Here is a 23,578-nt window from a genome sequence, read left to right as displayed (position 1 = left end):
TGCTTTAATCTTGTTTTCAATCTAACTGCTCTTATTACAGATTGACACGGCTGCTGTTGACTTCCAGCACCTAACACTGTCAGATCCTGTCATTTGATCCGCAGGTAAATACTGTACCAGCCTGAGGTGAAACAGGATTCACACACTTCAACCATACACATATACGTGTGCACACATTTTCCACATCTAGCACCGTATGTTTAATCTCCCCTCGACTTCCTGAACATTAATAGAATGTTCAGAGTCTCTGTTACAATGTAACCAGCCTGAGTAACATCATTGTAACACTGACATTATTGTCACATTGTAACATTGATTATTTTGTATTATGAGTCTGGCAATAACACTGTTCAGCTGACATACTATGATAAATGGTTGCGCATCTGACTATCAATGATGGTTATTTTTGAAACCCACGGTTGTCATCGGTGCATCTTCACTCGCAGTTTAAGTGCAACCCGTGTGCTGAGTCACTTCTGTGTTGTTTTGTGACCTGTCCGTCACAGTATACGTTACCGTCGTTCAACTCTGACCCCGTCTAACAATTATCAGCATGCATTTTTCATCAGCCAAGGCAACTGCTATCCGTTACATCCGAGCAGCCCTGCGTTTCTCATAAACGCCCTGAGCGGAGACATCACACACTGACTGACGGTTTAGCAATGAGACGTCCTGAATCAAGAGCACCGAATCAGAACGGATGGGGTTTGATGCGACGTGCGGTTGCTGGATTCTGACATGTCTTTTGTTGCTCTGTTGAGACTTTTCTAAGGTTCTTGCTTCCCTTCCAAAGTGTTCGAGCTATTGTTGGTGTGTCGACTGAAGGCACTAGAAGAATGGTCTTATTTCTCTAAATACTTGTTGAGCTGACAATGTCCACAATGGCTCTCAACCAGGTAAGAACAATGGATTCTGGGTATTTGTAAGGGAATTTCAGGAATCTACCACTGTGATTTTGTTGGTTGAAATATCCATATTATTTTTTCATAGCTTATTCCTGGTTTAATAGACAGCATTTAAAGCATAATGTTGATTACCACAAAATATTAATGATGAATTTTTACAAATAAAAAGCACAAATGTGTGTTCCAGTGAGACTCTTACAATGGAAGTCAATGGGGGCATTTATTAGGGTTTAAAGGCAGGAATGTGACGTTTATAATTGTATAAAAGCACTTACATTAATTCCTCTGTTAAACTCATGTATTATTTGAGCTGTAACGTTGTTTTAATTGATATTTTTACAACCGTTTTAGGATTTAAGGCATTGTAATATCAGACATAAGTTCACACAGATGTGGTTAATAACTGATTTAATGACAGTAAAATCATGTTAACACACATATTGTTTATGTCTTGTGTCTATACACAGTGAGTATTTTAATGTTGACTGATTAAACCCCATTGACTTGCATTGGAAGTGTCTTACTGGAATTTTTTTATTTAATTCAAATGGTTTTCTTTGTATGAGCAGTAAAATACTTTTGTACTCCATTCGCCATCTGAACATACACAATAAAATTGGGCTTGATTCAATAAGTCTTAAGTGGTCGTAAAAATAACGTCACCTTTGGTATTCGGGGTCAAAATTGTCCGACCATTGAAAATGAACGGATACTTTTTGTCTGTCAAATACAATCAATAAATAAGCCACAATGCAGAAAAAACTACAGGGTGAGACACTAAAACATCCTCAGTGCAACACACACACACACACACATGATACGAGAAATCGTATCATCATCATCAAAAAAGGGATTATACATCTGACCCTTCCGGTCACACATGACCACGAATACCAAAGGCAGGGGCATAATTCAGAACCACAGGAGGGTTAAAGAAAAGGAGGGATGAGTCGAAATGACTTTTGTGTTAATCAACATTACGACATAAATCCTGTCAGTTGAGCTGAACTGTGAAACTTTACCAGTGATCTTTAATATTTAGGGTTTCTATGAAATCAGTCCAGAAAAGGACATGTGTGAGTCTCCACAGTCCTTCCGAACATCTCATCCATCCAGCTGCTCTCCTCCAGATCTGCTGTCCGTGTCTGTACTCACGGCTGACGTCACGCATGACACACCTGGAGTTACGACTGCAAGCTCAGTTTCACAGAGTCCCACAGACACGAGTCCTCAGACGCCAGCGCTGTATGACTCCATACTGACCTCAGATCAACACACCTCTCCTGCTTGTGTTGAGTTGCTGGGGGTTTCTAAATTACCCTTCTACACACTGTCAGCACTCATGCCCCATCTGCCCCAGGTATCCCCTCTTGCCCACCAAGCTAACCCGTTATCCCTCACTGACCCCAAAGACCTTTCAAAACTAGAACAGAGGAACTCACAGGAGGGAGGCATCATCATGACTGTTTCTACAAACGACTGTAAAGATGAAACAGGTAAGAGTTATCTCACGGGCATCAGTAACCTTATAAAAGCTCATGTCTCCTCATGGAGGCGGCCATGTTGTGATCACATGACCGGCTGGACTGGTAAGATAAATCGTCTGGGGATTTTACATGGGGGGGGGGGCATTAATTGTTGAAAGGGTGTTCACTGTCCTTTTCTGCATAACGCGGCGGCAAATGTTTGCTTATTGCGGACTACCGGTCAGTCCTCCTGATGGCCAGTCCGGCCCTGACAAAGTGTGTCGGCCCACCGGGAAAATGCACCCATGGACTTTTGTATATATATATATATATTTATATATATATACATATAATATACAAAATTATAATAATAATAATTGTAAAAAAAAAATTAAAAAATGATATATATATATATCATTATATATAATTTTTATATATATATATATATATATATATATATCCATAAATAATAATAATAATAAAAAATTAAAAAATTATAGATATATTTATTATTATTATTTGTATTTGTATTTATTTATGGTAAAATACCGCCAGCTGTGGTTGCTGAACATTTACCGTAAAAAATGCAATGACCATGTTTCAGGCTTTATAGAATATATTTTGGATGCCTGTATGATTTAAAGTTCACTACAGTTTATATTATTAAATTATATACATTTTATTTACCAACCATTTGATACTATAAAAGTCTGCTTTTCACTTTACAATGCATTGTTAATAACCATAGTAACTATAAAAGGCCACATGATGACATGAAGTTCATCAAGAGAATTATTGAAAGTGTTCAATAATTAATACATGAAGAGACACAAACACAAAACACTAAAATAATGCAGTAAACATGAACTAAACTACAATAACCCTTTAAGCTCTAAAGAGTTCCTGTTTCACAGGCATACCTCAAATTAAAGCAGTGTTGAGTGTTTAGTATCATTGTAAAGAATACTTTCACATTTTTCAATTATATAGATTATGATACATTCTGACAAACACAACAATGACTAAAGGTTTGCATAGCATGCAGACATGATTTTAGTCATGAGATTTCACAGAATGAGTTTCGTTCTGTGTCATTTGAGTCATCATTGAGTCTGTGTCGTGTATTTGGCGCCATCTCCTGGTGGTCATATGTAACATTGTGCTTCATGTGGATTATCTAATGATCTATACATCTGATTATCTTGTGTGTGGACTCGATTGAAAGATAATCACAGACTCGAAATAACAGTATGTGATGTTTTATGTTATGTTTATTTAAAATTAAGTTATAAGCGAAAATGCAGCATATAATTAACACCAGGAGTGTTAAAAGTACTCCGAAATTATACTTCAGTGTAATTATGTATACTAAGTGACACTTTGACTCAATTAAAAGTCCAAGTAACTAGCCAAAAACAGACTTGAGTGAAAGTGAAAAAGTATTCACACTATATTGAACTTAAGTATTAGAACAGTTAGAAGTATATGAAGTCAAGAGATGAGATTGTGTGCGAGTTAAATTGTTAAATTCGATTGGTTTGATAAGACGCCTTTTTACCGTCGTATTTGCAACCTGGTCAAAGAATCATGTTACAATAACGAAATTTTTGCTAAATGATATTATGTGGCCTGTTGTACGTAACATGGTAATTTCCTGGTGAAATGAACGCTAGAGGTGCTAAAACAACAATGACTTTTATCCCCTTTCACTCACATCACGATTAAAACGGCAGATTATCAGTTCATAAAGACTTAATTTTCACCCTGTTCCTCACACAATGCTATCTTATGACATGTAAACACTTATACTATAGCGCATGACTACATTTGTGGGATTAAACTGTGCAGTAGCTCGACTGATTAAGTGTTGCACTTGTGATGTAAAGGAGCGGGTACGAGTCCTGAAGAGCACGAGTCCACACGTGAGCTGAAAGTGTCATAAAAGAAACACAAAATTACATGATTGTGTTTTTCATCTCACATTTGCTTTTCTGACACTATCGGTTAGGTTTAGGGTAGATGAGATCTGTTTTGTTGATTTAAAATCGGTAAAGCATTGACCTTAAAAACTTGCTGTTAGCGCCACACAGTGGACATTTCACTTCGGAACTGCCGCGATACATGTAATGAACGTGAAAGACTAATGTGAATCTCCGATGATTGTTTTTCACCGTAACTTTAACAGTAGTTTACCATAAAACTACATGTATTGTCTTGTTAAATATATTGTCATTTTTTACAGTTTAATCAATTAACATTTAATTGTTGTGTTTTTATATCCTTTTACCATTAAAATTACAGACATTTTTTACAGTGAAGTTTCAGTTTTTTTCCAATCATGTCAGTTTTAAATTTTATTTCAGTTAATGAAAATGTTTTCATTTAGTTTTCATCAACAATCATAACACTGATTATGTTGTATTATAGCAGAAGCATCTGGATTTGGACTGTTTTCATTATGTCCGTCACGTCTGGTGTTAATCACAACTCTCATTCTCACCTTCATCATCACCGTCTGCATCGCCATTACAGGTACACAATGACAGAGTCACCCTACAAACACATTTTGAATATGCAACAAATCAACATGATATGATGGGTTAGGGTTAAGGTGACCCTAACCCAAACCCTAACTTAACCTATTCTAACCCTAATTAAGCTAACCTAACCTAAACAAACTCTATATTAGCCTAACCGACCCTAACCTAAAACTATCTTAACCTAAACTAACCCAAATTCTAACTTAACCTAACATAACCCTGCCCTAAAAACCTATCTTAACCTAACCTAACCCTAACAACCTAAACTATCTTGACCTAACCTAAACCTATCTTAACCTAACCTAACCCTACCCCAACCCTATCTTAACCAAACCTAATCCTACCCTACCCTAACTTAACATAACCTAACACAACCTAACCTAATCCTAACCTATCTTAACCTAACCCTAATTTAACCTAACCTAAATTAAACGTATCTTAACCTAACCTAACCCTAACTTAAGCTAGCCTAACCCTAACCCTAACTTAAGCTAACCTAACCCTAACCTAACCCTAACTTAAGCTAGCCTAACCCTAACTTAACCTAACCCAAACCCTAATTTAACCTAACCTAACCCTATCTTAACCTAACCTAATCCTAATTTAAGATAACCTAACCCTAATCTAAGCCTATCTTAAATTTACCTAACCCAAACCTTAATTTAACCTAACCTAACCCTAACTTAACCTAACCCTATCTTAACCTAACCATAACCTAACCCTATCTTAACCTAACACTAACTTAAATTACCCTAATCCTAACTTAACCTAACCCAAATCCTAATTTAACCCTACCCTAACTTAACCTAACCTAATACTAATTTAAGATAACCTAACCATAACCTAACCCTATCTTAACCTAACCATAACCTAACCCTATCTTAACCTAACCTAACCCAAACCCTAACTTAACCTAACCTAATCCTAATTTAAGATAACCTAACCCTAATCTAACCCTATCTTAACCTAACCTAACCCAAACCCTAACTTAACCTAACCTAACCCTTACTTAACCTAATCTAACCCTACCCTAACCCTAATTTAACCTAAACTAACCCTAACCTAACCTAACCTAACCTCACCTAACCCTAACTGCATGTATATGAATTTATATTTTTTATGCAATTATTAATCCTAACATTAAAACAGACAGATAATATGCTGCTTTTCCTCATTAGTGAAGTTTGTCCCAACCAAAGCGCGGGACATTGACACTGCTGGTGGCGTACGGAACTGCACCATCACACCAATGCCCTTCTATTCAGTGAAATATCCCGTTAATCACACAGTCAACATTTCTTCAGGTATAATCAGTCTGTTTGACATAAACATGATGTTTGGACAGCTGAAATCTTTATATTGTGTCTTTACCTGCAGGAAATCTCACAGATTGCTCCGCAGCAGTGAACGACACGTCTCGTGGGATGCGGATTGTTGGTGGTACGGAGGCTGTGAAGGACCAGTGGGGGTGGCAGACCAGTTTACACTGGCAGGGCAAACACGTGTGTGGAGGGGCTATTGTGACCTCTCGATGGGTCATCACTGCCGCGCACTGCTTTGTACAGTGAGGACCTAAACTTTAACATAATTCTTTAACTACATTTTACCATTGCTGTTTCCTTCAGGAGAGGCACGTCTTGTTTATACTCCGTTGTTTACATCTTATTTCTCAGAAACAACATGATGACAGAGTATCAGTGGGTAGTTGTGATTGATACTATCAGTCTATCAGATTTGACTCAAGGTAAACGCTACAACATACTGCAAATACTCCCACACCCCCTTTACTCAGAGGTCACCAATGACTACGACCTTTGCCTGCTGCAGACCCAGTCGGAGATGGAGATGGGAGGTATGTTGTAAAGGTTTGTCATATCTGCTGCACCAATCAGAATTACATTCTGTCTGTGTGTGCGGCCCGACCGGGCAGAACATAATAACGCATAATATTATTAAAGGGACAGTTCACCCAAAAGTGAAAATTCAGTCATTATTTACTCACCCCTGTGTTGTTATAACCCTACATGTTGTGCTCAGTGATGTCATACAATGGCAGTTTATGGTGACCACCTCTTCAAGCTTCAAAAGTATAATCCAGAAGTCTAATTAATTATTCATGAGACTCATGATTGTTATGAAAGTATATGATAAGATTTGATGAGAAACTTAAATATAATGTATCATTTAATGTAAATGTTCACTGACCGTTGATCTCCTGTGTGTGTTCATGATAGGACACGAGAGCAACAGTTCACACAGACCCCTCGCGACATTGGGGGCATTCAAGAGAAACTAGTTGTGTTTATCTAAAAACAGTGATAGTGACAACAGAACACAACTGCACACAAAACAGAGAACAGAACTCACTAAACATGACTGAAGAGTTTGTAGTCCAAGAATTGATGCATTTCTATGCTCAGCCTTATTTTTTGGACAGTTTTTGGACCGGTGCCAGTTCACAGCGGACAGAGTTTCTATCAGGAAATAGAAAACAAGCGATCGATAGATCGCTGCCATTGTGACATCACTGAACACAACATGTAGGGTTATAACAACACAGGGGTGAGTAAACAATGACAGAATTTTCCTTTTTGGGTGAACTAATCCTTTTATGTTTTGCAATACAAATGTCCATCAGAATACATCAAATACTAAAGATGCCCCCCCCCCATAATTGTGCAGTTACAGCATCTACCAGCAGGGGCAAACTGGAGCGTGCTAACCAGCAAAACTCTTAAAGGGAAAGTTCACCCAAAAATGTTTAATTCTCTCATCATTTATTCACCCTCATGCCATCCCAGATGTGTGACTTTCTTCAGCATTTTTAGAAGAATATTTCAGCTCTGTTGGTCCATACAATGCAAGTGAATGGTGACCAGAACTTTGAAGCTCCAAAAAGCACATAAAGGTAGCATAAAAGTACTCCAGTGATTAAATCCATGTCCTCAGAAGCTATATGATTGGTGTGGGTGTGACACAGAACAATATATTTCTTTGCATTATTCATGTGTATCGCCACCTACTGGACAGGTAGGAGAATTTATAGTAAAAAAGGGTCCCTTCCAAGGTTATGTGTGGTGCTCTGTCCTATCTAGATTGTCTTAGTGCATTATTACAGTGTTTTATCCATCCCAACCTCAGAGTAACAGAGTTTGGTTCCATTTATATTTAAAGCGCTCCAGATTCGCTTTAATTTCACTTTTGCATGGGCAAAACAACACGCAAATGATGTTTGTTTCGCTCTTATTTTAGATGACAATAATTTGAAACATGTAATAATTAGTATTTTTCAATGTATTTTCATAGTTTATATCGAAAGGCTAAAACAGCCAAATCTAGACATAAAAGACATTTAAAAAGTACCAAAAATACATAATTTTTCTTTAAACCAGTTTTAAGGAAAAAGGTTTAAATCTATCTAATTTAATGGGAAATTAAATTCCCTGAAGTTTAAGAAACACTATTGTGGCAGGGCGGAGGGCAGGGCGGGTCGTGATCCTACACACCCGGTCCCGTATTAGGCTAATCAAGCCTCTGAGGGATAAAGGTCGACTGCAGAGGATCGTGCGGGAGAGAGAGATCGTTTACGGACATGTCCGTCGTGTGTGTTTATGTTGTCTTTTAAGTTTATTATTTATATTGGCAAGCCGGTTCTCGTCTCCTCCGTTACATCGACTGCTTTACACTGGTGCCGAAGCCCGGTAAGGAGGAGGGATATGCCATAGTAGAGTTATCGCCACTACAGTCGCCGGGGACGAGGAGCCCAGCCGCGTGAAAGAAGGCGATGGCCGGCGACCGCGAGGGGAGAAGGGGCTCCTAACCGACCGCCTGGAGCGGGCAGGGCCCCTGCCAGGGGCGCAGGAGTCGCCTACCGGCCGCTGAAACGCAACGGGGTTTAAGACCGCTGACCGCGAGCGGGGAGGGGCTCGCTGCCGACTGCCTGGAGCGAGAGAACCGCTACCAGGGGCGAGTGAGACCCCTTCTGTTCCCCGAGAATGCGGCGGGGCGTTCCGTCCGCCAGGCGGCTGGGCTCCTCGTCCCCCGGCAGATGGCCGCGGCTGCTCCGTTGGGGTGGACGGTAGTGGCGAGAACTCTACTACGGCGTATCCCTCCTCCTTCCCGGGTTTCGGCACCAGTGTAAAGGGATCAATGGAAAGGAGGCGGCGAGAACCGGCTTGACAATATAAATAATAGTTTAATGATAAACTTAAAAGACAAACACACACGACGGACATGTCCGCTAACGATCTCTATCTCCTGCACGTCGACCTTTAACCCTCACGGAGGCTTGATTAGCCTAATAAGGGACTGGGTTCGTAGGATCACGACCCGCCCTCCGCCCTGCCACAACTATATTTTTAATGAATTAAATGAAACCGTGTTTCATATGAAACTCTTCTTTGTGTTGAATGTTGTTTAGCTGGAGTGCGACCCGTGTGTTTACCACGTCTGACAGAGTCCTTTCTGCCTGGTTCCTCGTGCTGGGTAACTGGTTGGGGTTACACCCGTGAAGGGGGTGAGTACAGATAATGTTGTATTGTGAGGTGTTTAAAGGCCTACACTCTCATTATATTATGCTTCATCACCAGTCCAATGCGTTTTGGGCTCAGTATACCGTTTACTCCCTCACACAGGGTCAGTTTCCACACACTTGAGACAGGCTCTGGTTCAGGTGATCGATCAGTCGCTGTGCTCACAGCCGTTTCTGTACGGTGCCCTTCTCACTCCCAGAATGCTTTGCGCTGGCCTCATGGAGGGAGGTGTGGACTCATGTCAGGTATCAATGTCCAGGTGTTTCACACTAAACCTTTGTGTCCTTTTGACATCGGAGGTCGGTTAGTTTGGTTGGTGTGTAAGTGGTTGAATGTGTGACAGGGTGACAGCGGCGGTCCTCTGGTGTGTAAAACTGCGGAGGGTGACTGGAGGTTGGCGGGGGTGGTGAGTTGGGGAGAAGGCTGTGGAAGACGCAACAAACCAGGCGTTTACACTCGGACCACTCAACTTTTGCAATGGATGGATCAATACATCAATATATGTGAGAACACATTTATTTACATATTTGGTTTGTCACTGTTTCATAGTTATTAACACTTTTTGGCATTTTGGTGAGGACTGTGTCATGCATTAGGAGTGTCTGCTGCCATCTGCTGGAAAAAACATGACAGAAATGTGTCATTTTCGTTGCAATGTTAAGTATAGCCTATAGGTGGCCACAGTGTTCCCCTTTTTGTTGAATGATGTCTGTAATCCACTGCTGTAATTTAAATTATTGACAATATCACAAGTTATACATTTGGACATATATTTAGGTATAATACAAGACAATTATTTGTCAAAGTGTAGCTTTTTTTCTTTAAACCATTTGCTCTTGAATGTTCAGTTTTTGCAATAATGCAAATTATTGGGAGGATTACTTTTAAAATATATTCCACTACAGATTACCGAATACATGCTGTAATATGTCATTTGTAATCTATTCTGATAGATTACTCAAGGTCACTAATGTAATCTCAACACTTTGGATTACTTCTTCAGCACTGGCAGATTTTTTTCACTTGTTTTGAATATAAAAGCCTAAATATCTTATGCATAGTGAATTTGTCTTGCTTTAACCTTTTTATTTTTTTATTTTTGTTGATACAGGAAAAGAAAATATCCGCCAAAAAAAAAGCAGTATATCTTTGCCCTCTTATCTTACTAGAGAAAAAACATCTGTATGATCAAGTGTGGATTTTCTTTATAAAGAACTAATATAATCGTGGCTGGTAACGTGCATGTATAAGGGCAAATAGAAATAGCATTTTAGCTTAGCATAAAGCTAAATGTTCATGGATCATGTTAAAGGATTGTGGTTAACCAAATTGGCCCAGTTGCTAGGGAGGGTAGAGTCACATGGGGTAACCAAATTGGGCCGGTTGCTAGGGAGGACAGAGTCACATGGGGTAACCAAATTGGCCCAGTTGCTAGGGAGGGTAGAGTCACATGGGGTAACCAAATTGGGCCGGTTGCTAGGGAGGACAGAGTCACATGGGGTAACCAAATTGGGCCGGTTGCTAGGGAGGACAGAGTCACATGGGGTAACCAAATTGGGCCGGTTGCTAGGGAGGGTAGAGTCACATGGGGTAACCAAATTGGGCCGGTTGCTAGGGAGGACAGAGTCACATGGGGTAACCAAATTGGGCCGGTTGCTAGGGAGGACAGAGTCACATGGGGTAACCAAATTGGGCCGGTTGCTAGGGAGGGTAGAGTCACATGGGGTAACCTCCTCGTGGTGGTGATTAGTGGTTCTCTCAATGGGGCGTGTGGTGAGTTGTGTGTGGATCGTGGAGAGTAGCATGAGTCTCCACATGCTGTGAGTCTCCGCGGTGTCATGCACAACGAGTCACGTGATCAGATGCGCGGATTGGCGGTCTCAGAAGCGGAGGCAACTGAGACTCGTCCTCCGCCACCCGGACTGAGGCAAGTAACCGCGACACCACGAGGACCTACTAAGTAGTGGGAATTGGGCGTTCCAAATTGGGAGAAAAATTGTGCAAAAAAATGTACGTTAACAAAAGTATGAGCCGCACATTTCTGCTTTAATGCCTCGCTAAGACTTTCAAAAATGTCACAATTGTTGTCAATAAGGCTGAACTTGTTTTCAACACAGAACTTTCCTTTAATTCTTAATCCAAAGTCCACACTCAAGTCTACAAATCCAATATCCATTCACGTTCATTTCATTTTTGTTTTATTTCAGGAAGACAATGAAGAGGCGGTCTCGACTGTTCCCACACAGGATGGTGGATTTTGAAAAACAGAGTCATTCAGTATTTTTTTAAACAACAGATTGCACGAAACTTGTAATATGATCTGCACTAGAAGTTCAGTGTACGTGCAGATCTGCACATGATGACTTTAATAGCTCTGACATGAGTCACAGAGGTGCAACTAAAGGCAGTGTCTGTGGGGTTAAGACATCAATAAAACAATTACAATATTGTGCAAGGGTCACAATGAATGTGTGAAGTCATTTGAGTCCAAATGGAGAAAGGGGCAAGAAATTCACAACATGCACCATCTTCTCCTGCACAGATCATGTCTATAAATAATATGCTTGTGTTATAATATAAGGAAGAATTTCGATAAAAATGTATCGGAGACTTTTTGAAATATGCTCAAAATCCCAATTTTTATGAATTATAAGTGGATTATTTACATAATGAAAATTGAACATTGAACAGAATGGAAATAAAGAGCTTAAGTTAAAGCGTAGCTCATGAATATTAATTAGGTAACGCTGTGTTACAGTTCGTAATGAATATTCATGCACCAAGCATTCCTCATAGTAGGATCCTACAGCCAGATTGCACACGCGACACTTTCGAAATTCATAGACACAACAGCAATGCCTTAGGAGGACAGTGCATTCCTTGCATTTATTAGTACTATACATTTGCAGGGGTGTAGATCACAGAGGGGTGGAGGGGTATAACCACCCCTCCCAATATTTATACCATGATTAATGGAAACAAGTAAATGCTTCACACTGCAACCCCCCAAAGTTCAAGACAAATCTGCGCCTTTGTACATATGTACTTGTGATCATGTTGAGTTCGTGGGCAGTGGAGTCAGGAGACAACTATACAGGTTCAAGGTTAGTTTTGGTAATGACAGTAATCGTCAACTAACATTAAAACTTCTCGATTCAATGGAACTCTCTGGTGACTCTCTCTCGTGCCTTCTGGTCACTCTCTGTCCCACTCTGACGCTCTGGTGTGAATTACGCTTGCAACCGGGCGATGTCTGTAAGCTGCGACAGTGAGAGGTGGTCTCCACAGGGGACCGGGATTAATGACTTTGATGTGGGAGTCTGCCCTCTCTTCAGACCCAACTTCCGTCGCCAAGGCTACAGGTACCGCGTCCCCCCATGGTTTGAGGAGGTAGAGGTGGTAGATTTGACGTGCCCTTCCCCTATCCGTTCGTTTAACCTCATAATCGAGATCTCCAACTCGTCGTGTGACCTCAAAGAGCCCTTGCCATAGAGTAATTTGGAGCTCGAAGTGGGCAGCAATACAAGCACTTGATCTCCCTGTGCGAATTTGCGTAGTCGAGTGCCCCTGTCGTGCAGTCGCCGTTGATGTTCTTGCGCTTGGAGCAAATTCTCCTGTTTTACCTGTAAAAGGTCAAGAATGTATTTGGTTTTTGCTATTCGAAAGTCCTTCCTCCCAAGCTTCCCGTATGACAACCATACAGTAGCTCAAATGGGGTAACCCTGTGGAGGCTTGCGGGACCTTTGCAGGTGATCGCATATTGTACGGTTCATGAATGTTGTGCCTTGAATTCTGGGGAATCCCCACTCGGGAGATCATTTTGAAGAGTGCCTCCGCAACACTACATGCTGAGATGTTGCGTAGAGGCACTGCTTCCGGATATCACCTCGTATAGTCCACGAGAATCAATACAACGCGATGGCCGCGTGCAGTCTGCTCTAATGGCCCGACGAGGTCCGTGACAATTCTCTCGAAGGGGACCTTGATCAACGGGCACAATGGTGCTTTTGGGGTGGCCGATGGATTCACCAATTGGCATTCGCTCCATGGCGCACACCATTTGCCTACACCGCCGTGAATGCCTGGCCAAAAAAACCAGGCCATTATATGGTTCAAATACTTTTCATGACCTAAGTGACCAACCATTGGGTTATAGTGAGCCATAAAGAGTGTTTTCCAACGTCTCTTTGGTACTAATAGCTGAGTTGTATTCTCTTTGGTCTGAGTGTCCTGCATCACTCGATACAACCGCTCTTTAGTAATAGAAAAGTATGGGTATGTGAGCGCCACGTTAGGCGTGCTTAAGGGACTCGTCACGCGACTGCTCCAGAGGAAAATCCACCTCAGGGAAGCCCCAGAGTACAGGAATTCCCTCGTCTGCATCATCATGATGTGGGGCCGCCGTCGACAGCCCTGGCACCGCCTCTCCAGCCATAGCGTTGCACGTCAGACACCACGACACAACTTTGCAGGACCTATCCACACACATTACCCAAACACATAAACCAGGCAAATTGGTTCCCAGAATTAGTGGATGGGTGAGGCGGGATCTAACCGCGGCCTCGACTCTATGTCTTTTTCCCCCTGAATTGTATCTCACTTGTAACTACCAGATACTTGCGAACGTCACCATGCACACACCTCACCCTCACCTGTTTATCCTTACCCAATAACCTGCGTTGCACCAAGCGTTGGTGGATAGAGGTTTGGGAACAACCCGCATCAACCAGAGCTTGTTGTGTATCCTCTTTTACTCTTACCTGTATCCGATATGCCCCTGCCCGATTGGGAGCAGCCTGTGGAGCATTGGGGATCCAGATCACTGGACAATGATCCTGGCCGTGGCCCGCTTCCCCACAACTCCAACAGACCGGCCCAGGCTTTCCTTCCACACTCATGGGGGCAGTCTCGCCAACCTGAAGGGGGAGCGGAGTGAGACAGGGGGAGTAGGAGCGACAGACAAAGGGAGGGGTCCCCTGGACCGGGGATGGGGTATGGACGGAGCTCCTCCCCACTTCTGGGAAGCCGGAACTGGACGGGGGGACATGAGACACAGGGGTAGAGAGAGAGAGAGAGAAGAGTGAGAAGAAAACACTGCTTCGATGCTTCCTTGAAACGCTGCCATGTAGTCCTGTGCCAGCTGGACGGCCTCCTCCAGTGATGCCGGGTGGTGGCACTGAACCCACTCGGACATGCCTTGAGGAAGTTGGGAGATTAACTACTCAAGCACCACCAGATCAACAACATCCACAGCGCTGCGGTTCCCTCCGCCAGCAACCATTTCTGGCAAGCGTCCAGGAGCTGTTGGGCAAAAGCAAACGGGTGGCAGTGCTTCCCGAAGCTCAGGGATCTGAAGAGCTTTCGACTCTATTCTGGGCTACGACCAACCCATTGCTGGATGGCTGGTTGTATTTAAGGATGCTGGTGGCGGGAAGTTGTTGTGCCGCTAACTGTGCCTCCCCGGCCAGTTAGGACAATAGGCGGGCTGCCCACTGGTCAGGAGGCCACATCCATACCTCCACGGTTTTCTTAAATAAGTCAAGAAAAGCCTCCGGGTCGTCATCCGGCCCCATCTTCATCAAAGCCACAGGTGGGGTGGGCTCCGGGAGGTCGCAGTGCCAGCCCCCTCTCTGGCGATTAGGCTCTGGAGCACTTGCCGGCCCTCTGCTTGTGCCTGGCGCAGGACTTGGAAATGCTGTTCCTGCTTCAGGCGTACCTCCATGAGGGCTTGATGCTGATTCTGCTGGATACTGGCAAGGGTCTTAAAGACTTCGCCCAGCGGTGAGGACTCCATAACGTGTTCTAATCCAAAGTTGGGTTTTCGGCACCACTGTGATAATGTTGGGTTCGTGGGCAATGGAGGAGTGAGGAGACAAGGAAACAGGTTCATGGTCAGTTTTGATAATTGAACACACTCGATGATAACCATCAACTAACATAAAAACTCGTCGATTCAGTGGAACACTCTCTAAATCACTGGTGACTCTCTCTAGTGCCTTCTGGTCACTCTCTGTCCCACTCTGATGCTCTGGCCCTCCGCCATCACTATAGCTTAATGAGAGACAAGTGTTAGAGTACTTACAGCACAGGTGACTCCAGCAGACAGACACATGACCACGCCCCCCCCATGCCACAGTACTATATAACGCTATTGCATGCATGATTACGTCACGTCTGATTGACAGCTGCATGTTTATTGTCGTCTTCACAATCACACAGTGATGTTATCAGATCTCAGGCTCCTCTCATCATACCGGCTTAAGGCAGAGAACTAGTCGTGCACAGAGAATTGAAATGAGTGCAGTGGTGTTATTGAACAAACTGAAACCAGCCGTGAGCGTAACGCTCCGGTCATGGAGCCCCAGAATCTCTCACATTCATCCACCGGTGATCGATCACGGAACCGCTGCATTCAGTTCCCGCCGATTCTACAGCGCACTGCTGTTCAGACAGGTGAGAGAACTCATGAAATGCAATTTTTATGCATTTATGCTCATTTTATTCATTTGTATTCATTTAGTGGGAAAAGTGCATGATTTTGTGTGTTTATTTATTTAGTTAATGTCCAGGTCTTTCAGGTTACTGTATGATGGTATATTAGTGCCTAAATGATTTGCAAGTGTAAATCAAGTTGCAAGCGAAATTAGTTTTGCATGCACACAAGTTTTGTAAAGGTGTAAATTAAAGTTGCAAGTGTAAGAAACAAAAAGTGTAATTCACAAATGCCTAAATTATCACTGGCATGGCAAATGGGCGGATGGATGGAACTTGCTGGTATCAATGAACTCATTCTAAAAAAACACAATTATATAAGTAAACTCTATCTATCTGTTCAGAGAGTTTCGTTTTAGATGGATTACTTTATTCATTTGTTTTTTAGCATGAATTATATGATACCAGCTAATTCTTCAAAATGCCTTGCCAATGATAGATTAATAGTAAATATAATTAAAATAGCTTAATGAACAGCAACAAGAAGAATCTGGTTTGAACACCAGATTGAGATTTATATCAATAAACGGTGTCTGCTCAACTTTACACTCACAATGAAAGAATGTGTGTGTGTGTATTTTTTTTGTTTTTTATTTTCACCACAATGTGTAACGCCCAATTCCCAATGTGCTGTAAGTCCTCATGGTGGCGTAGTGACTCGACTCAATCCGGGTGGTGGAGGATGAATCTCAGTTGCCTCCGCGTCTGAGACGGTCAATCCGCGCATCTTATCACGTGACTTGTTTAGGCCGTTACCGTGGAGACGTAGCAGGTGTGGAGGCTTCACACTATTCTCCACAGCATCCACGCACAACTCACCACACGCCCCACCGAGAGCGAGAACCACATAATAGTGACCACGAGGAGGTTACCCCATGTGACTCTACCCTCCCTAGCAACCGGGCCAATTTGGTTACCCCATGTGACTCTACCCTCCCTAGCAACCGGGCCAATTTGGTTGCTAAGGAGACCTGGCTGGAGTCACTCAGCACACCTTAGGTGTATGTATTAATATTTCAGATTAATATTTAAGAGAGGAGAGATACCCGGAGGAACGACGCTGAGCCGTATGAATAAGACGTTGTCCATCACGTTATTAAACCAATCAGTTCAAAGTAAACTGGTCAAGGAAAACCTCATTTGATTGGTTACTAGAAGCAGGTAGACCCGCCTTCCCTCTCGTGCTTGCAAAACTCTTTTCAGTTAGAAATTTATGCCAAAAGTGTGAGTGCAACAAAGGGAGACGGAACAGCGTATATCGGATTATTTCAGGAAAATATCTGTGCACTATTTTACCTTCATAGAACTCACAATATTACACATAAAACATATTTATCTTATTTTTAAGATTTATGCATTTCAGTTTTATATCAAAATCCATCAGATTGAATTGTGTTTTAAACAAAATGACATTAATAAAACGTAATATATTTAGTCATTTCTATTTTATTTGATTTGATGGAATTTTGTTGTTAAAATGTAAACGCGTAAATTGTAACATTATTATTATTATTATTATTATTATTATTATTATTGTGGATTGTAGGCCATAAAACTCTGCAAAATACACAAAACAACACTGACCCCAAAAATCATTTGTTTTATTTCAGTCACAGTTAAAAATTTGTGTATATCATCTTAACATGATTCACATAGTTTGACATACAGAAAGTGTCACAATACTGCGTTTCTCAACAATACTGTATATCTAACAAACTTATTATTTTTGCTAAACGTTTAACTTTGAAAAGTACGGAGCCCCTTAGAGGACAGGGCGGGAATTATTTTATTTCTGAATTAGTTTTGCCAATAATTTGCCAAGGTTTTACTATAATAACCATATTTTATCCTTAATATTCATAGTAAAGCCATAGTAATAATAGAGAAAAACCAAAACTATAGTAATAAAAATCATACTTGTTTTGACTACAAATAACATGATATCTGAAGTTGAAGAAAAGCACTTAAAATGTGTTTACCAGCTCTAATTCCTCTTACAGTAATGTAACATTGTAACCAGTCTTATTGTTACTACGGTTATTGTTACTAGGTTATTGTTACTATGGTTATTTTTACTATGTTATTGTTACTATGTTATTGTTACTATGGTTATTGTTACTATGTTATTGTTACTATGGTTACTGTTACTATGGTTATTGTTACTACGGTTATTGTTACTATGGTTATTGTTACTACGGTTATTGTTACTATGGTTATTGTTACTATGTTATTGATACTATGGTTATTGATACTATGGTTATTGTTACTATGGTTACTGTTACTATGGTTATTGTTACTATGGTTATTGTTACTATGGTTATTGTTACTATGTTATTGATACTATGGTTATTGTTACTATGTTATTGTTACTATGGTTATTATTACTATGTTATTGTTACTATGGTTATTATTACTATGTTTATTGTTACTATGTTATTGTTACTATGGTTATTGTTACTATGTTTATTGTTACTATGTTATTGTTACTATGGTTACTGTTACTATGTTACTGTTACTATGGTTATTTTTACTACGGTTATTGTTACTTCGGTTATTGTTACTATGGTTATTGTTACTACGGTTATTGTTACTATGGTTATTGTTACTATGTTATTGTTACTATGGTTATTGTTACTATGGTTATTGTTACTATGCTATTGTTACTATGGTTATTGTTACTACGGTTATTGTTACTATGTTATTGTTACTATGGTTATTATTACTATGTTATTGTTACTATGGTTATTGTTACTATGGTTATTGTTACTATGTTTATTGTTACTATGTTATTGTTACTATGGTTATTGTTACTATGGTTACTGTTACTATGTTACTGTTACTATGGTTATTTTTACTACGGTTATTGTTACTACGGTTATTATTACTATGTTATTGTTACTATGGTTATTGTTACTATGTTATTGTTACTACAGTTATTGTTACTATGGTTATTGTTACTATGTTTATTGTTACTATGGTTATTGTTACTATGCTATTGTTACTATGGTTATTGTTACTACGATTATTGTTACTACTAGTGCTGTGATGATGTGCACAAAATAGCTAATAATAATTTTATTGTAGTAACAGTAACTTAACAGTGTTTTGTGGGGATCTCTGGTCACTGTGGTAGGTTTAGTGGCATGTGGCAAGAACATTGATACATTGTAACACAATAGTTGCAGTGTGTTGATGAAGTGAGATATGAATGCAATGCTGTTACAGTACACACAACACATTTAGATGACTCACTCTGACTGATATTGTTGTTGATGTTCCTGTAGTTGTTTGAAGCTGAAAGCAGCACATACACATACCTGCTGGCCGATGCAGACACCAGAGAGGCCGTTCTCATCGATCCTGTGCTAGAAACAGTGGACAGAGACCTGAAGCTCATCAATGAACTGGGCCTTAAACTTACAGTGGCCGGTAAACATTTCCTTTTATTCTCTGAGCTTGTAAAAAGGCTCATACCTGTATCACGAGGAATTTTGAACTTGATCTTTAGAGATAAGCTTTTACTGGACTGTAAAAACACACTGTAACTTTCAGAACTACCCAGTGCAAACAGATTAAATCACATTCAGACTGCACACTCATTCAGTGTATGTCATGGAACCAATTCTTCATTCTCAACATTAAAGTGAGTTTGTTTGATCTGTTCCAGCGAATACTCACTGTCATGCGGATCACATCACTGGCACTGGACGGCTGAAGAAGAATGTGTTTGGATTGAAGAGTGCCATCTCCAAACACAGCGGGGCCACTGCAGACATACAGCTCTCTGACGGAGACCAAATCACTTTCGGAAAACATGTATGAAGTGTTGCCAAAGTATTAGATACATTTGGAATTACATTTTGGGATACATTGTAATGAGTTCTCTCATCATGTTTGAATGGTGACGGTTAAATAAGTGCTGTTGATAGAGTTTAACCCTTTCAGAATGGATGAGCCCGTGAAAAATACATTATCGTCAAGATATTAATAACTACATCATGACCAACACAAAATTGGTATTTTTGAGCTCGAAGCTCTACTTTCCAATGCATGTATGCATTATGTCCAAAACTGAACAAGTGCTTTGAAATTAGCAGACATCTTAGAAGTGTTCTGTTATGATAATTATTTGTAAGATTTTGCCCTGTACGGTATTATTGTAATTAGTGAAAATAGCAAACTGATCAAATAGTCATGTGTCATATGTTGTTGGAAAGCTCTTAAAGAGTAAAATACAACCAGACTATTACAAAAATATAGCGAGTAACAGCTAAATATACGTCTTTGACAATTATGTTGGTGTTGCTTGTATTCGGTGTTTTCGCTTATAACTTCACAAAAAATAATCGGAACATAAAATATCACATATGATTATTTAGAGTCTGTGATTATCTTTCAAACGAGTCCACACACAAGATAATCAGATGTATAGATCATTAGATAATCCACATGAAGCACAATGTTACATATGATCACCAGGAGATGGCGCCAAATACACGACACAGACTCAATGATGACTCAAATGACACAGAATGAAACTCATTCTGTGAAATCTCATGACTAAAATCATGTCTGCATGCTATGCAAACCTTTAGTCATTGTTGTGTTTGCATGTGTAATTAGTTCTTATGTACAATTATTATCTTTTATTTGTTTGGAGATGTTTTTGGACACTATGATCAATTATATTTGTAATGTTGTAACTTTTGATTGATTTGTCGAATCAACACAACATACAGTTGACATGATTGGGAACAAAACAAAAGCAGTTTTTCAGAGCTACCTTATGTCAATGTCAATTAAGAGAAATAATAAGATAAAACTAAATCTTGGGCTCAATTTTTTTCCAGCAGTATCTTAGAGTGTGTATTGCAGAATGTGTCATAATCAATAACATTGAACAGTGACACCAAACACTCAACCCTCCTTGTTTTTTGAGAATGCCACTGAAACAGGAAATCTTTAAAAACACCTTCAGAGCTTAAAGGGTTAAGGTGTGTTATACCCGCTGTTTATTCATGCTAGAATTCATCTATTTTATTGATAGTGAGATATTTTACAGCATTGTTATTGGCTGGTCTGTTATGTAATGATTAAAGTGCTGATAGTCTGATCAACCTTTGATCTGTTTCAGTGTCTGACGGTGCGCGAGACTCCGGGACACACGGATGGATGTGTGACGTACGTCACTGGAGATCTATGTATGGCATTCACCGGAGACGCGCTCCTCATACGGGGCTGCGGACGGACAGACTTTCAGCAAGGTGACTTAGTTATTAGAATTATAACAACACTTTAATTTTGACTGAATAAATCTATCGTTGTTTAGTTGTCAATGTAACGGAAGCCAGCTGATAGATAGCTGTGCAGTGTGTAAACCTCACTCTCCTGACCTCAAGAGGTGCACTAGCGACTCATGCTAGAGGCTGTAGCCTTTAGCCTCCTTCTTAGCGCACCCGCCTCCCACGCCGGAGATGTCGGTTCGAGTCCCGTTCGGAGCGGGGCGAGCAGGGCCGGTTACATCAGGGCTGGAATATATATATATATATATGTGTTATTATTATTCTTGGGGATTTTAACAAAGCAAATCTTACATGTGAACTGCCCAAATACAGACAATCAGGGCCGCTGCTGGACAAATTGATGCCCTACACAGAGTTACGGCAGGGGCCTGGTTATGAGCATGAAGCGATCGTCTCACCTTGGGGGGGTGGGGGTGGGGGGGGGTATGAGTGCAAAGTTCTGTTCCACAACTGCTTTCGGGTCCTTGAATAACGTATAATGTGTGAGTAAGGGCAGTAATAAACAAGTTTTCAGCTAACAACCCTGTATCAGTGTGGAATGGCATGAAACAACTTACGAATTACAGGAATCCAGCCCCCAACCCTGTGCTGGACCAACAACTGGCTGACGACCCGAATGTGTACTACTGTAGATTTGAAAGGTCCAATCTCACACCCCACAAACACCAACACATCCTCCTCCCCCCTCCTTCTACTCAACCTGCTCATAAGATCTGTGAAGATGATGTGTGCCATGTCTTCCGAAAACAAAAGACAAGGAAAGCACATGGCCCAGATAGTATTTCACCCACTTGTCTAAATTCCTGTGCTAACCAGCTGGTCCCCATCTTCACATTTATTTTCAACAGATCACAGGAGCAGTGTGAAGTTCCCTGCTGCTTCAAATGCTCCACCATCATCCCTGTCCCGAAGAAACCCAAAATCACACGACTCACAGACCTGTCGCCCTGACGTCTGTGGTCATGATGTTATTTGAGAGGCTGGTGTTGGGCCATCTGAAGGACATCACTGGACCCTTTCTGGATCCTCTTCAATTTGCTTATCGAGCAATCAGGTCTGTAGATGATGCAGTCAACACGGGTTTGCGTCACGTCCTGCAACATCTGGACAGACCGGGGACATACGCAAGGATCCTTTTTGTGGACTTCAGTTTGGCTTTCAACACCATCGTTCCAGAAACACTCCAGACTAAACTACACCAGCTCTCTGTTCCCACCTCTATCTGTCAGTGGATCACCAACTTTCTGACGGACAGGCAGCAGTTAGTGAGACTGGGGAAATTCAGTTCCAGCACCTGTACGATCAGCACTGGTGCCCCCCAGGGATGTGTGCTCTCCCCACTACTCTTCTCCCTCTACACCAATGACTGCAATGCCAAGGACCCCTCTGTCAAGCTCCTGAAGTTTACAGACGACACCACTGTCATCAGCCTCATACGAGAAGACTCAATATACTGTCCAGCCCTAATAGTTGTTGTTATGTTCTTTGTCAGAGGCTCCTCCATGTGTTTGTCTTTGTTTTTGTAATACTCTAAATGTCCACATGATGGCTGTACAGTGAAGCTTTTCATCTGATGTGTTTCAGGTTGTCCAAAGAGACTGTATGCGTCTGTGCATAAGAGGATTTTCACTCTACCTGGGCATTGTTTGATCTACCCCGCGCATGACTACAAGGGTACATGTTGACATGCTTACAGTCACCATTACTGAAGCTATAAACTAGGAGAGGCCGTATCTTACTGGGATTTTACTCCAAGTCAGGTCAGCTTAGGGAGTGCCTAAAATCCCCTTTACCTGGTGAAATTCCTGTAACTTCACATCCAGTAGCTTTCCATTAAGTAATATATTTTATTAGCCTATCTGCTGGATATTTATGGTTCTCAAACAACTTGCCACATTTATATAGAATATGCAATCACAGGTGTGTCTGTGTGTGAGTGTGTATATATATGTGTGTGTGTGTGTGTGTGTGTGTGTGTGTGTGTGTGTATGTGTGTGTATACGTTGTGTGTGTGTGTGTGTGTGTGTCTGTGTGTGAGTGTGTATATATATGTGTGTGTGTGTGTGTGTGTGTGTGTGTGTGTGTGTGTGTGTGTGTGTGTGTGTATGTGTGTGTGTACGTTGTGTGTGTCTGCTTGTGTGTGTGTCTGTGTATTTGTGTGTGTGTGTATGTGTGTGCATGAATGTGAGTGTATGTGTGTGTTTGTGTATTTGTGTGTGTGCTTGTGTGTGTGTCTGTGTATGTGTGTGTGTGTGTGTGCATGAATGTGAGTGTATGTGTGTGCTTGTGTGTGTGTCTGTGTGTATGTGTGTGTGTGTCTGTGTGTGTGCATGAATGTGA

General features: G+C 41.1%; 2 protein-coding genes across 5 annotated transcripts in view; both read left to right on the top strand.

Annotated features, from left to right (window-relative positions):
• The first annotated feature begins 881 nt into the window (after nt 1-881).
• On the top strand, nt 882-11,744 carry LOC127656123 (tryptase-like). Its single transcript, XM_052144305.1, has 9 exons — nt 882-896; nt 1,948-2,401; nt 4,799-4,903; nt 6,289-6,475; nt 6,585-6,763; nt 9,332-9,427; nt 9,546-9,688; nt 9,787-9,946; nt 11,651-11,744. Coding segments are annotated over exons 1-9 (1,341 nt in total). The 3' UTR covers nt 11,653-11,744.
• Nucleotides 11,745-15,725: 3,981 nt separating this feature from the next.
• Nucleotides 15,726-23,578, top strand: part of LOC127655759 (persulfide dioxygenase ETHE1, mitochondrial-like) — a 10,438-nt gene continuing 2,585 nt past the window's right edge. Inside the window, exons 1-5 of one of the 4 annotated variants that reach the window (XR_007972073.1) lie at nt 15,726-15,896; nt 19,220-19,364; nt 19,603-19,751; nt 21,070-21,199; nt 22,823-22,998. Coding sequence is in view for 2 of the 4 variants with exons in the window: in XM_052143733.1 (XP_051999693.1) it covers nt 15,738-15,896; nt 19,220-19,364; nt 19,603-19,751; nt 21,070-21,199; nt 22,087-22,214 (711 nt within the window). In the remaining 2 variants the exon portion in view is untranslated. Of the gene's footprint in view, nt 15,897-19,219; nt 19,365-19,602; nt 19,752-21,069; nt 21,200-22,086; nt 22,999-23,578 lie in introns of those variants that run through there. The other 3 variants (XR_007972072.1, XM_052143732.1, XM_052143733.1) reach the window with 3 other exon arrangements.

The sequence above is a fragment of the Xyrauchen texanus genome, chromosome 15, assembly GCF_025860055.1.
Source record: "Xyrauchen texanus isolate HMW12.3.18 chromosome 15, RBS_HiC_50CHRs, whole genome shotgun sequence".
NCBI lineage: Eukaryota > Metazoa > Chordata > Actinopteri > Cypriniformes > Catostomidae > Xyrauchen > Xyrauchen texanus.
The sequence above is the reverse complement of the archived record's forward strand: the minus strand, read 5'-3'. Positions and strand labels throughout refer to the sequence as shown.

Excerpts from the sequence above, each read along its gene's own strand:
- LOC127656123 (XM_052144305.1), top strand. Across the intron at positions 6,764-9,331 it reads GTCGGAGATGGAGATGGGAG|CTGGAGTGCGACCCGTGTGT; the intron begins GTATGTTGTAAA and ends AATGTTGTTTAG. Across the intron at positions 9,428-9,545 it reads GGGTTACACCCGTGAAGGGG|GGTCAGTTTCCACACACTTG; the intron begins GTGAGTACAGAT and ends TCCCTCACACAG.